This window comes from Syzygium oleosum, unplaced genomic scaffold (genome assembly GCF_021117445.2).
Source record: "Syzygium oleosum isolate NSW1041296 unplaced genomic scaffold, Sole_v2.1 Sole_v2.03, whole genome shotgun sequence".
Taxonomy (NCBI): Eukaryota; Viridiplantae; Streptophyta; class Magnoliopsida; order Myrtales; family Myrtaceae; genus Syzygium; species Syzygium oleosum.
Window position 1 is genome coordinate 10205489 of NW_026607487.1, and position 12748 is coordinate 10218236.

Below are 12748 nucleotides of genomic sequence, written 5' to 3' on the forward strand. Positions count from 1 at the left end.
AATGCGTAGGCAAACGAGGCAATCATTGTTTAAGATTTGGGAGTGTCGAAACAGAAAAAGTTGAGGAGGAAATGTACCAGGTGACCGTACTGGTAAAAGAGAGCCATAAATTTTCTTTGTAATCAACTAAACTAAAGCATCTGCCAGGGTGACTTCGGATGGGCCGATTTTTTGTTTTCTTTTAGCTGTCTATTACTCTATAAAAGCCTGCTTCAGAACAAAAATGATTTGATGGACTAGAACAAGAGCAGCTTAAATGGAGATTGGAGTGCTGTTCTTCCTGTTTTTCTTCGCTCTGAAAGTTTTGTCTCAAGGTATTTTAGTTTTCATTCATGGTTGACTTTCAACATATCTGTGTTCTTAGAGGGCTAATCTCGCCTTAATGTTGGAATGAATGCATTTAGGAAAGAGAAATTTTTTTCCCAAAACTCACCGTAATAACAAATAAAACTACACTGGACCCTGCTACGTTCGCTGCACTACTCCAACCAACTCTGTTTACCATATCAGAGATAGAAATGAATTTATAGTATAAACTTTATACCACTTCTTGAAATCATGAGGGATTTTCAGTAAATCCTTTTGAACTTCTCTTGATATTTAAGTACAATACTCAGATACATTAGCCCCGTTACGGATAGATTGCGGGTCAGAAACAAGCTACGATACTGGAGATGGAATTCTTTGGGACACAGATTCAGATTTCGTTAAAACTGGTCAAAACGTGCGGCTCTCTAATGGGAATCTCAGCGCAGAACGGCAAATAAGTACGCTCAGGTACTTCCCGGAACAAAACAAGAACTGTTACTCTTTACCGGCGGTTGCGCAGAAGAGGTACTTCATCAGGGCAGTGTTCTGTTATGGGAACTATGATGGCCTTTCAAGGCCTCCAAGTTTTGGTCTCGAGTTCGATGGCAACAAGTGGACCACTGTGTCGAACTCAACTGCAGAACCCCAACACTACGAATTAGTATACACGAGTGGGGGTGATTTCATAAGCGTCTGTTTGGCTCGGACGCTGGATAAGCAGTACCCATATATCTCAGCATTGGAACTGTGGCCCTTATCTGATGATATGTATGCTACTATGGGCCAAGATAGGGCCTGGACTCTGAGCTACCGCTACAATTATGGCGCAACTGAATCGATCATGGGGTAAGAAACCAATAATCATCTCATTTAGATCTGCTATTGGCAGTCGTGTAGAGAAGAATATAGAGACAAACTATGTATCAGTATATGTCATGGTGAGTGCAAATTTATTTACTAGTTGTCTAGTCTCCTCAATCAGGTATCCTCAGGATAAGTACAACCGGAAGTGGCAACCAATGATCCTGCAGGGCACGAAGGCCGTACATGCCAGCTTCGCTTCCATCAACAGACTGACTACAGAGTATCCTCCCGATTTGGCAATTTTTGATGCAATCGAAGCCCCGGATCCTGCATCCTCAATGACATTCTCTTTCGAAACGAATGGAAGCGCCACCTTCAAATACATAGTTTTGTACTTCCTAGAGACACGTTTTCTGAATGAAAATGAGACTCGAGCGTTTGATTTGTACATTTTAGGGGGGACCTACATCACGACAATTTCCCCACGGTACCAGATTTTCACAGGCTTTGAAGTTGATACCGAGTCAATTGGGTTGTCTGACGAAGATATCCGCATTCAACTGTTACCAACTATCAATACAACTCTACCACCTATAATCAGTGCCATCGAAATTTATGCGTCGACCCGTCCTCTGGTCACCACAAGAACATCCCAGGATGACTGTAAAGCATGCTCTTTTACTGCCTTAAGACACTTCTTATTTGTATTCTATGTGCTCATACGATGTGATGGTCTAATCGTTGCAGTGGAAGGGTTACAAGCATTTGTAAAGACCTTTGAGCAACTGCAAGGATGGAGCGGCGACCCATGTCTTCCAAGTGACACTACATGGCCATGGATATCTCGCCAAGGCCACTACCCTCCAAGGGTTACTTCCATGTACAAACTCATCAACAAAGTTCGATTCCTTCCATTATATAACCAGATCAATGATTTATGGCTCTCTGATGGCTTAAATTATGTATGACTTTGCATCTATGAGCTTCCGAACGTCCATTGAACCTCTAACCATTGCATTATGACAATGCAGAAATCTTACAGGTTATGGTCTCTCTGGTCATCTTCCTTACTTCGGCCAAATGCAAGCACTTGAGATTATGTCAGGCATCTGCTTGAATTGATTACTAAAATTTTGCGTCTTCTTTTTCCTCGGGATGTTATTCAATATGCTTATGATGACCTGCTTCTGTTTCCTTGTTTCAGAGACTTTGGAAATAATAGCCTCAACGGACCAATTCCCGAATTCCTTGGCAAATTGCCACATCTCAAGTTACTGTGAGTGTTCAAGTCTTTGGCGAAGAATAATTTTCGACTACATGAATTTAGATTTAACTACTCTTATGTGGCCTAGAAAAACATGTCTTTGTTGTCTCTTCTTTAGAATTCTCAGCAATAATGATTTCTCCGGCTACATTCCGAAGAGTATTACTAGCAACAAGCAATTGAAATTTGAGTAAGTAGTCTAATTGAACCTGCACGACACTTCCTTGCGCGAAATGCTATCTGTAAGGACTCATTCACCTCTCGTGCAGCGTCCATGGTAACTGCCATGTAATTAAGAGAGAGAGCTCCGCGTCAACATTTGGATTGCCTATCGGGTTACTCTCCTTCATACTGGTGGTGGTTGCTTTTGTTTATTTCTTGGGACCAAAGAAACCAATGCCCAGCGAAGAAGTTACTGCAACAGAAGGGGGTGGATGGGATGATGGGCATGTTCAGTCAATGCCTCAAGAAGAGAGAGTTTCGGAGGACGCAAACCCCGAGTCACCAATTCAAAAATCGCAGAGATGAGAGGGTCGGATTATTCCTTTTCTTTTCATTTTGGTTCATTTGCTTGAGAATGCTTGTGATATACTAATCAGCATTGAAGGAACCCAAAAGAGTCAAAAGAAAGGTCTCCTTCTTGGCTAAATTTCCAGAACCAGAAACATAGGTGCCTACTCCTGTTTCCTATTTCTCTGGCTTGGGAAGACACTAGAACTACAAGGGAAGACTCTGGCTATCAGTTTCCAGAATCATTTTGATTTACAAGTAGATTAACCCAACCCATTAAGTTATGTTAGTCGCTCATCGTTTTAACGATGGCATTCATGATCTCAACAACCTAAATTGTATCAAATACCAGAGATGATCTCAAATCCAGATTCTTCTATGAATAGTGCCCTTCGTGCGTGCAGAAAAGAGGAGGTTAGACCAATTCAGGGCTACCCTAGGACAAGGTGGTACATGCGCTCATCTACCATATTTTGCATACCTTTGATAACTGTTAAGTCACGTGGGCTTTCTCCCTTCTCTCTTTCTTTTTATTTTATTTATTATTTTATGATTGTTTATTGGTGTTTAGGGCTTGGCCCATCTAATGTAAACTATTATCTATTTTAAATAGAAGAAGTGTGTTAAACCTAGTGACACACTGTATTCTCTCTCTCTAACGCCGCTCTCTTCTCTCCTTCTTCTTCGCCAATTTCATGGTATCAGAGCAAGGGTTTGTTTCATCCATTGTTTTGATCGGCCCTCCCCTTCTTCTCCTTCTTCTTTTCTTTTTTTCTTTTCTTCCATAATGGACATACAACATCATGGCTTCTGAGCCACAGATTTGTGTAGTCTGAGCCACAGATTTGTGCAGCCTGCCCAGTGGTGTAGGCTGGTCTCCTTGTTCCGGTCCAGAGGTGCTGGTTTCTTTGCATAGAGACCTAGCAAGTGTCTCCCTTTTCTTTTGCAACAACAATGGCAGGAGATGATCGACAGAAGGAGGTGAAGACGGGTGATGGTTCTACGAACTCCAGCAGTACCGAGGGTGTTGTCTCTTTCCCAACGAGACTGTCCGATGAAAAATTGGAAGGAGCCCTAAATTTTCAGATTTGGCGAAAGACTATTCTTGTCTGTTTAAAAGGTATGGGTAAGGCTAAATACTTGACTGATTTGCCTCCTGAGTCTACCGACTCTAATTATTTGAGTTGGGAGATTGAAGAGAACCGTATCTTCGGACTTCTTTTAAATTCCATGGATCGCAAAGTTAAGGTTATGATTGCTAATTGTCCGACGGTTCGAGATGTGTGGAATCGTTTGGCACTACTATATTCAAACACCAACAACAAATCTCGTGTGTGTGATGTGTTGAAGAGATTATTTCAACTCAATCAGGAGGAGCGGCCTATTCAAGAGTTTTATACTGAGTTTCAGGCCCTGTTTGATGAACTTGATTTGTTGTGGCCGATTCCAACTAGTCCTGATGAGATGATTGCACAGAGGGAGCAGCTTGGTGTTATGTGTTTCTTGTCAGGTCTTCATCCCGGACTTGAGCCAATAAAAAATCAGATCCTCTCCGAGACGGTTCCCATATCTATTTCTGAGGTCTATAATCGGCTAAGTAGTGTTACCATTGGGGCTCATATTCCGTCTGTGCAACCAGAATCTAGTGACAAATCCGCCCTGTTCTCTTTTTCTAGGAGTGGTGGATCACGTGGTGGTCGTGGAGGTCGTGGTGGACGTGGTGGCCGTGGAGGCCGTGGTGGTAGTAAGGACCAACGTGTTTGTCATCATTGTGGTATGCCCGGTCATCTAATGAGCAACTGTTATAAGTTGTATGGTTATCTGAGTAGTAACAAGGTGGCTAATGTCTCGGCACTTGCATCTTCTGAGATCCAGGAGTCCTCTCCTGTTTCCGGGAGGAGAATGATTGAGATGACTGATGAGGAGTTTGCACGGTATACTCAGTTTCAGGTGGATGGGCAGGCTTCTACTGCTACATATGCACAGACAGGTAATCATACAGCATGTGTTTCCATGTCTCGTGGCAAATGGGTTGTTGATTCAGGTGCTTCAGATCACCTGACAGGAACAGTAGGTAATCTCACAACCTATTCCTCGTCATCACATGTTAGTGCTATTACTGTGGCGGATGGCTCTTTAGCAATTGTAAAAGGGAGTGGGACTTCTAGTCTTACATCAGATTTAAAGATTGTCTTCTGTGCTTTATGTTCCGAAGTCACCTTTTAATCTACTATCGGTTAGTCAGATCACAAAACAATTGAATTGTTCAGTCTCATTTTTCCCTGATGGTTGTGTTTTTCAGGATCTTTTGACGAGGAAGGCCATTGGTAGAGGAAGGGTCGAAGGAGGAGTCTATGATATTGAAGCCACACCACCGTCAGTAGCCTACTCCACCACATCCCCTAGTCCATATGAGATTCACTGTCGTCTTGGCCATCTAGCTCCTACCACCCTCCAAAAGTTATATCCTCAGTTTAAAAACGTTTCCTTTGAATGTGAGTCATATCAGTTTGCTAAGCACCATCGTGTGTCTTATTTTCCTAGAGTCAATAAAAGAGTCTCAGCTCCGTTTGAGTTAGTCCATTCAGACGTATGGGGTCCTTGTCCTGTCGTGTCAAAGCTTGGCTTCAAATATTATGTAACTTTTGTTGATGACCATTCACGGATGACATGGGTCTATTTAATGAAAAATCGTTCTGAGGTGTTCCAAATTTTTTGTGAATTTTATGCTGAAGTTCGAACTCAATTCTCCACTTCGTTAAGTGTTTGTGATGATAATGGTCGGGAATATTTATCACATCAATTCATGTCATTTCTTTCCCGTAATGGTGTTGTCCATCAAACTTCTTGCCCTGATACACCTCAACAAAACGGTGTAGCAGAACGCAAGAATAGGCATCTGTTAGAGGTTGCTCGTGCTCTCTTGTTCCAGCACAATGTCCCTAAGTCATTCTGGGCCGATGCAGTTTTGACCGCTTGTTATCTTATCAATCGTCTTCCTTCTGTTATTCTCAATGGAGAAATCCCTTTTCGTGTGTTGTTCCCTACTAAATCTCTGTTTCCTCTCTTTCCAAAGATGTTCGGGTGTGTGTGTTTCGTTCGTGATACGCGACCTCAGGTCTCTAAACTCGACCCTAAGTCTCTTCGTTGTATTTTTCTGGGCTATGCTCGGCATCAGAAAGGATACCGTTGTTTTTCTCCTGATCTAGGTCGCTACGTTGTCTCTGCAGATGTTACCTTCCATGAGTCTCAATCTTATGGCACCAAGGATGATTCTCCATCTACTTTCTTGGAGGATGTTCTGGTCAATCGTTCTCGATCGAGTCCTTCTTCTGAGACATCATCCACACCCACAGCTCAATCTAGTCCTACTTCTGAGATATCATCCACCCCCACAGCTCAATCCACTGACGTGTGGTATGGTCGTATGTATCATCAGCGGCCGACTCCTGTGATTTCTTCTACCCCATCCAATGTGCCTTCTGATGACTCATTGGATCCTCCTCCGGATGCATCTTCGCCAACGCCACCTCCGCTGGATACCTCTCCATTGATACCGGATCTCCCCTCAGATGATGAGCCTATTGCTCTCCGTAAAGGTATTCGTGCTTGCCGTGATAGACCTGTTTATACTGACTCTTATAAGGGTTTATCAGTTCAGACACAGGCGTTGATTGCCACTTTGGATTCCATCTCTGTTCCACGATCAGTTTCTGATGCCTTGGCTCATTCTGGTTGGCGTGCTGCTATGGTGGATGAGATGCAGGCCTTGGTTCAGAATGAGACCTGGGAGCTTGTTCCTCTTCCCACGGGTAAGCAAGCTATTGGTTGTAAATGGGTTTATACTGTCAAGGTTAATCCGGATGGCTCGCTTGCTCGCTTGAAGGCTCGTCTTGTTGCTAAGGGATATGCTCAACAGTATGGTGTTGATTATTTTGAGACTTTTTCCCCGGTGGCTAAAATGGCCTCCGTTCGGTTATTTATTTCTCTGGCAGCCTCCCATGATTGGATCCTCCATCAACTTGATGTCAAGAATGCTTTCTTGAATGGACATCTTGACGAGGAGGTGTATATGGAGCAACCTCCCGGGTTTGTTGCTCAGGGGGAGTCTCATAAGGTTTGTCGGCTTCGTCACTCTTTATATGGTCTCAAGCAGTCACCTCGTGCATGGTTTGGCAGATTTACTACAGCTGTTGTACGGGATTTTGACATGAAGCAGAGTATTAAGGATAGTTCTGTTTTCTATCATACTTCTCCTGCAGGTTGTATTTATATGGTTGTATATGTGGATGACATTGTGATCACTGACAGTGACTTAGCAGGCATTTCTAGGCTCAAGGAGTTTCTAAACAGTCAGTTTCAAACCAAAGATCTCGGTCCTCTAGAATACTTCCTTGGTATTGAAGTTTCTAAATGTAAGAATGGTGTTTTTCTGTCTCAGAGAAAATATGTGTTAGATTTATTGCAAGATACAGGGCTGTCTGGGGCAAAATATTGCGAGTCCCCTATGATTCCTGGTGATAAACTCATGCCGCAAGAAGGTGCCCCGATTCCAGAGCCTGAGAGGTATCGTAGATTAGTGGGAAAACTCAATTATCTCACTATGACCAGACCTGATGTTGCCTTTCCGGTTAGTGTTGTTAGTCAGTTTATGGCTGACCCTCGTGTTCCTCATTGGGAGGCTGCTCTGCGGATTGTAAAGTATCTAAAAAAGGATCCCGGGAAGGGTGTTATCTATCAAAATCACGGACATTCCCGCATCGAAGCATTTTGTGATGCGGATTGGGCTGGATCTCCCGCTGATAGGCGATCTACATCCGGTTTTACTATATTTATGGGTGGTAATCTTGTCTCGTGGAAGAGTAAGAAGCAAGATGTGGTTTCTCGGCCTAGTTGCGAAGCAGAGTATCGCTCAATGGCAAGTACAACTACTGAGATTATGTGGCCGCAACAGCTTTTGACGGAGATAGGTTATTCCGTTGATTATCCTTCTAAATTATGGTGTGATAATCAGTCTGCCCTACATATTAGGGATAATCCAGTTTTTCATGAGAGGATTAAACACATTGAAGTTGATTGTCATTTTGTCAGAAATGCTTTGCTCAGGAATGTCATCGAATTTGGATATGTTCGGACCAGTGATCAACTTGCTGACATCCTTACAAAATCGAGTACTGGAAAGAGGATAGAGTTCATTTGTAACAAGCTGGACATGATGAACATCTATGCTCCAGCTTGAGGGGGAGTGTTAAGTCACATGGGCTTTCCCCCTTCTCTCTTTCTTTTTATTTTATTTATTATTTTATGGTTATTTATTGGTGTTTAGGGCTTGGCCCATCTAATGTAAACGATTATCTATTTTAAATAGAAGAAGTGTGTCAAACCTAGTGACACACTGTATTCTCTCTCTCTAACGCCGCTCTCTTCTCTCCTTCTTCTTCGCCAATTTCAATAACAATGCTAGAGATACATAGACCGGTTTACATGCGCTGGATAGTTACTTGAATATGCTTCGTGTTTTTAATATCGATACTGCACTCGGACAGAGTATTATGGCTGCTACTTAATGCTATGGTATTGGTATAGGTGGTTTTGTCAACAAAAAATTATCAGTTATAGCCATTTGGCCAGCAGCCTTGGATATGCTTCTTCGAAGTTGTGTCAACTTATATTCGATCACTAATGCCATGCCATTCAAATTGTTGAAATATCTCACGTCGCTTGACGATAAAGTTTATGTGCTCTTTATATATATGTGGTTTCCCTTCATCTATCAGTTGCGAAAGAAAAATGAGAGTTGGAAAGGGATTTCTAGAGATTGGAAAAGATAAAAATAGACAGTTAGTTCAAATCTTTCCAAATTAAATGTAATTAAAGGATGAACTTTATTACGCTAATTTTACAAGTTTAAAGAATTGATTGCACTTTTTAAAAGTTTTAAAAACTCAACTACACTTTCACGATAAATTTTAAGACTTCTGGTATACATCCCTAAAATTAAAGTTTATACCATATATATCCTAAATATTTTAGAATCACTATATTTTTAGTCTTCCAAAAAATAGCACGAAGTCTTGTGTCATAGTTCCTTCAGGCCCTTTATTTGTTTCTCTAGTACAATTAATCTTCACGTTTCATTTTCAAGCCAAATCCAAGTCTATGAAGAGAGATAGTGTCGGGGCATTTACGTCTTAATTTTGGTCTTTCCCGTGAATTGTGTGAAAGTAGGATACTCCAGATTCTAGAGTCCAAGAATTTTATAAAACGTTCTTGATGGGAAAAAAAATGCGAATGAAAGATCCCACTTAATTGAATTGGGTCCATGAATCTAAGAAATAGGGAGAGTTCTTGAGTGCGGTAAAATTCTTCAATAAAGAAATGCAGCATTGGCTATGGCATCAAAAGAATGATTACATCTGAAGCATCTTCATAGTTGAATGCTACTACCTACTAGTGATACAAAAGAAGAGAAATTTAACATCCTAGTTCTTGTGGGTCAGGCAAGTCTTTTAGGTTGAAAACGTTGACATGACGAGTAATTTGGCTGCCATGCGACGCTGATTCCTATTTCCTCTTAAATTTCTTGGTTGTGCCACCTTAAACGTGTGAACTGTGAATTAAAGTATGTTCTCCTTCCAAAATTGTCCTGACTTAGGAAGACCCGGAGAAGACTTGCGATATTAAATTGGGCCTCGCACTCGAGTCTTGTGGCGTAAATGACCTAAACTAATCAGAATAAAATGGATTGGTACCGGCCGAATTGCGTGGAATATGTCGATGATGAAAGAGACGAACGCAAGCTGCCTTACATCGATGTCGTGCGTGCCGTGGTAGGGGTTGGAATGAATAGCCTATAAAATGAAAATGCAAGTTGTGAGACTTGATCTCATTGAACAGAACACAGAGAGGGAAGTGAAAATGGCAGTCCAGATGTTCTTGTTGATGCTTCTCTTCATTGAAGTATCTCTTTCTCAAGGTAATACTGCACTCATCACCAGGTTTTTTTCCTTTTCAAAGCTTGAATTCAATCCTGCATCTGATGATTTCTCATTCCATGTCTATCTTTGCATATGTTAAAAACAAACAAAAGCAGCATCACTGTTGAGAATTGATTGTGGGTCTCAAACTGGGTATGAGGCCAAAGATGGCAGCTACTGGAGCACCGACGATGAATTTGTCAAGGTCGGCAACGACATGCCGATCTCAGCCGGTAGTTTCTCCAAGTGGACCCAACTCAACACTCTTCGAGTCTTCACAAAAGAGAAAAAAGTTTGCTACAAATTGCCTGCGCAACCGTCGGTCCGATACATGAGCAGAGCGACATTTTATTACGGCAACTACGACGGCCTTTCGAAACCACCAACTTTTGACTTGGAGTTTGACGAGAATAATAGGAAAACTGTTGTCACCTCAAATACAGATCCGCAAATTTATGAATTGATTTACACATCGGGTGCGGACGACATTAAGGTGTGCTTGATTCGAACATCGGATGCTCAGTTCCCATTCATCAATGCGCTGGAATTGTGGCCATTAGATGATAATATGTACGATGGTATGACCCGAGACATGGCTTGGCTCAGCAATTACCGCTACGACTATGGTGCAGTGGCGGACACTGTCGATGATTGGATTTTAGGGTAAGAAACTAAACCTAGCAATCTTCCTTACATTAATGATTCTCTTTGATTGCCTTTTTCAAATTTGGTGTTCAGTTAAGAAACTAATTGATACGGATGACGAAACATGAAAGCCCCGTATGTTGTTATGAAATATGTTGATTGTTGAACCTTGTGGATATGAGATCAGAAGAACCCATCTTTTGCTTGGCGAAGAACCCATCCTTTCAAAATAAGACAATCATATAACCTAGCTGGGGACAGCAAAGATAAACGTTGCATACGAGGTTTGTCTCTTCACGGTTTTAGAGCTTAATATAGTAAATGGTTACGAGGGGAATTTCAAGATCAGCAGCGTCACTAACGGAGAGAACAAGACCCATGTTTCTGTTTCATTTTAGGCTATCTGGTGGAGCGTATGATCCATGCAAGTTTCTGCATACTTCATACGCCGAACATACCAGTAAAACCGCGAAAACCTTGGAATTTTTCCTTACGTTTCACTCTGTCTCTCTTATGTGATGTAGCAATGTAACTTCTCCGTGGACCGTCGTGCAGGTACCCTACTGATTCGGCCAACAGAATATGGGTGCCAACAACTCCATCCGACCTGAATCAGACGAAAGCCTCCGCAACTTACTTCTACGACAACGGCGATAACAACGTGCCCAACGTTGTCATGTCCCAAATGGTCGAGGCGCCAAATTTAACGTACCCAATCAGCTTAAGCTTCAGCATCAACGACGGGATCAATCTAGTTCACTACGTGACCGCGTATTTCACCGAGACCCATTCACTAAACGAGAACGAAAGCAGGTCGTTCGAATTCAACGCGAACAACAAGTTCGTCTCGACCATGAACCCGAGGTACGAGTACTGCACGTCGGTGTGGGCATTCGTGCAGTCGAACGGTACTCTAAATGTTCAGCTGCGCGCAAGCGGGAATTCGACGCTGCCTCCTTTGATCAGCGCCATTGAAGTGTACACGGGCCAAGCCGTACATTATCCTAAGACAAGTAAGTGGAAGGAAGTCGGCGGCGGCGGCGGCGGCGTGCTCTTTCTCATTTTGATTGGCTGTGGGTACTATTTGTGCTCTAAATCGAGGAACGACGGTAGACCAAACGGCGGTGGACCAAACAACGGTGTTATAGAAGAAGCCCCACCTCGGCGCCGTTTTTGGTGGAGAAGAACTCGCTACGTTGAGGAGGAGGTTGTTGAAGCTCACGCGTAGCCACAGTATATGATGCAATACCGTAATCACATTAGTGAGAGATGCTTTTTAGTTTTTTGGGGACTGACTGTGGTCACCATTGATGCATCTGTACACGATTTGGAAGAAGAAAAGAAGGAAAACCAAAAACCAAGAAAGTGAATTCAAACTTGATCAAGAAAGCCAATGCTTGGAAGCTTTGACTAGCGATATGTTTTCTAACAAGAGAAAGGGAAAATAACACAAACAGTCATTGAACTTTAGCCCAACGTGTAATGTGATTCATAAACTTTTAATTTGTTTAATGTATTTTCTGAACTTTTTGTATATGTTCAATTTAGTCTTTGAATTATATAAAAATATTCAAAGTAGTCCCCGAACTTGAATTAATGGAATGACTAAATTAAACATGTACTAAAAGTTCGGGGACTAAATTGAACATGTACCAAAACTTAAGAGATCACGTTGAACAAATTAAAAGTTTAGGGACCTTATTAAACATTAGGCTAAAGTTTATGAATTTCATTGAACAAATTAAAAGTTCAGAGACCACATTGCACATTGGGTTAAAGTTCATGGACTATTGGTGTCATTATCCCTAACAGAAATGTTATAATCCAAGAGGGATTATGTAGCAGATGATGCTCAAGTTAGGATGTCAAATGAAAACCCAAAAGTCAGAATATCAAAATTGAATCAAATTCGTCTTTTTATTTTCTTGTTTAATGAGTGAGTTATCATTTGACTGCGCAAAACCACAATGTGGGAGAAATTATCCTCACTACGAGCCCTGCAAGATACAAGTGCGAAATGAAAAGAATAGAGGCCATTCCGAACAGTTTATATACAAATAGCATACATACATCAGCTTCCACTCCTACCAATGACAAACAATAATCAACAACTGGACATACAATCAAGCAATATCACCGGCAACGCTTTAGAGAAATCATATCATTAATGAAGGAGGACGTCGCACCAAATTGAACATATACCAAATGTCTAGGGATCATATTGAACAAACTAAAAGTT

At 41.8% G+C, this 12748-nt stretch overlaps 2 protein-coding genes across 2 annotated transcripts; both read left to right on the top strand.

Moving 5' to 3' along the window:
• The first annotated feature begins 256 nt into the window (after positions 1-256).
• Positions 257-2905, top strand: LOC115689876 (probable leucine-rich repeat receptor-like protein kinase At2g28990). Its single transcript, XM_030616060.1, has 8 exons — positions 257-314; positions 618-1155; positions 1292-1776; positions 1861-1993; positions 2145-2213; positions 2318-2389; positions 2496-2567; positions 2647-2905. Exons 1-8 carry the CDS (start codon positions 257-259, stop codon positions 2903-2905), a joined length of 1686 nt encoding a protein of 561 aa, XP_030471920.1.
• A 6900-nt stretch (positions 2906-9805) lies between these two features.
• Positions 9806-11941, top strand: LOC115689878 (uncharacterized protein At1g24485-like). The gene is made up of 3 exons (XM_030616062.2): positions 9806-9863; positions 9981-10527; positions 11065-11941. The coding sequence occupies exons 1-3, from the start codon at positions 9806-9808 to the stop codon at positions 11735-11737; spliced, it is 1278 nt and encodes a 425-aa protein (XP_030471922.1). The 3' UTR covers positions 11738-11941.
• The last annotated feature ends 807 nt before the right edge of the window (positions 11942-12748 follow it).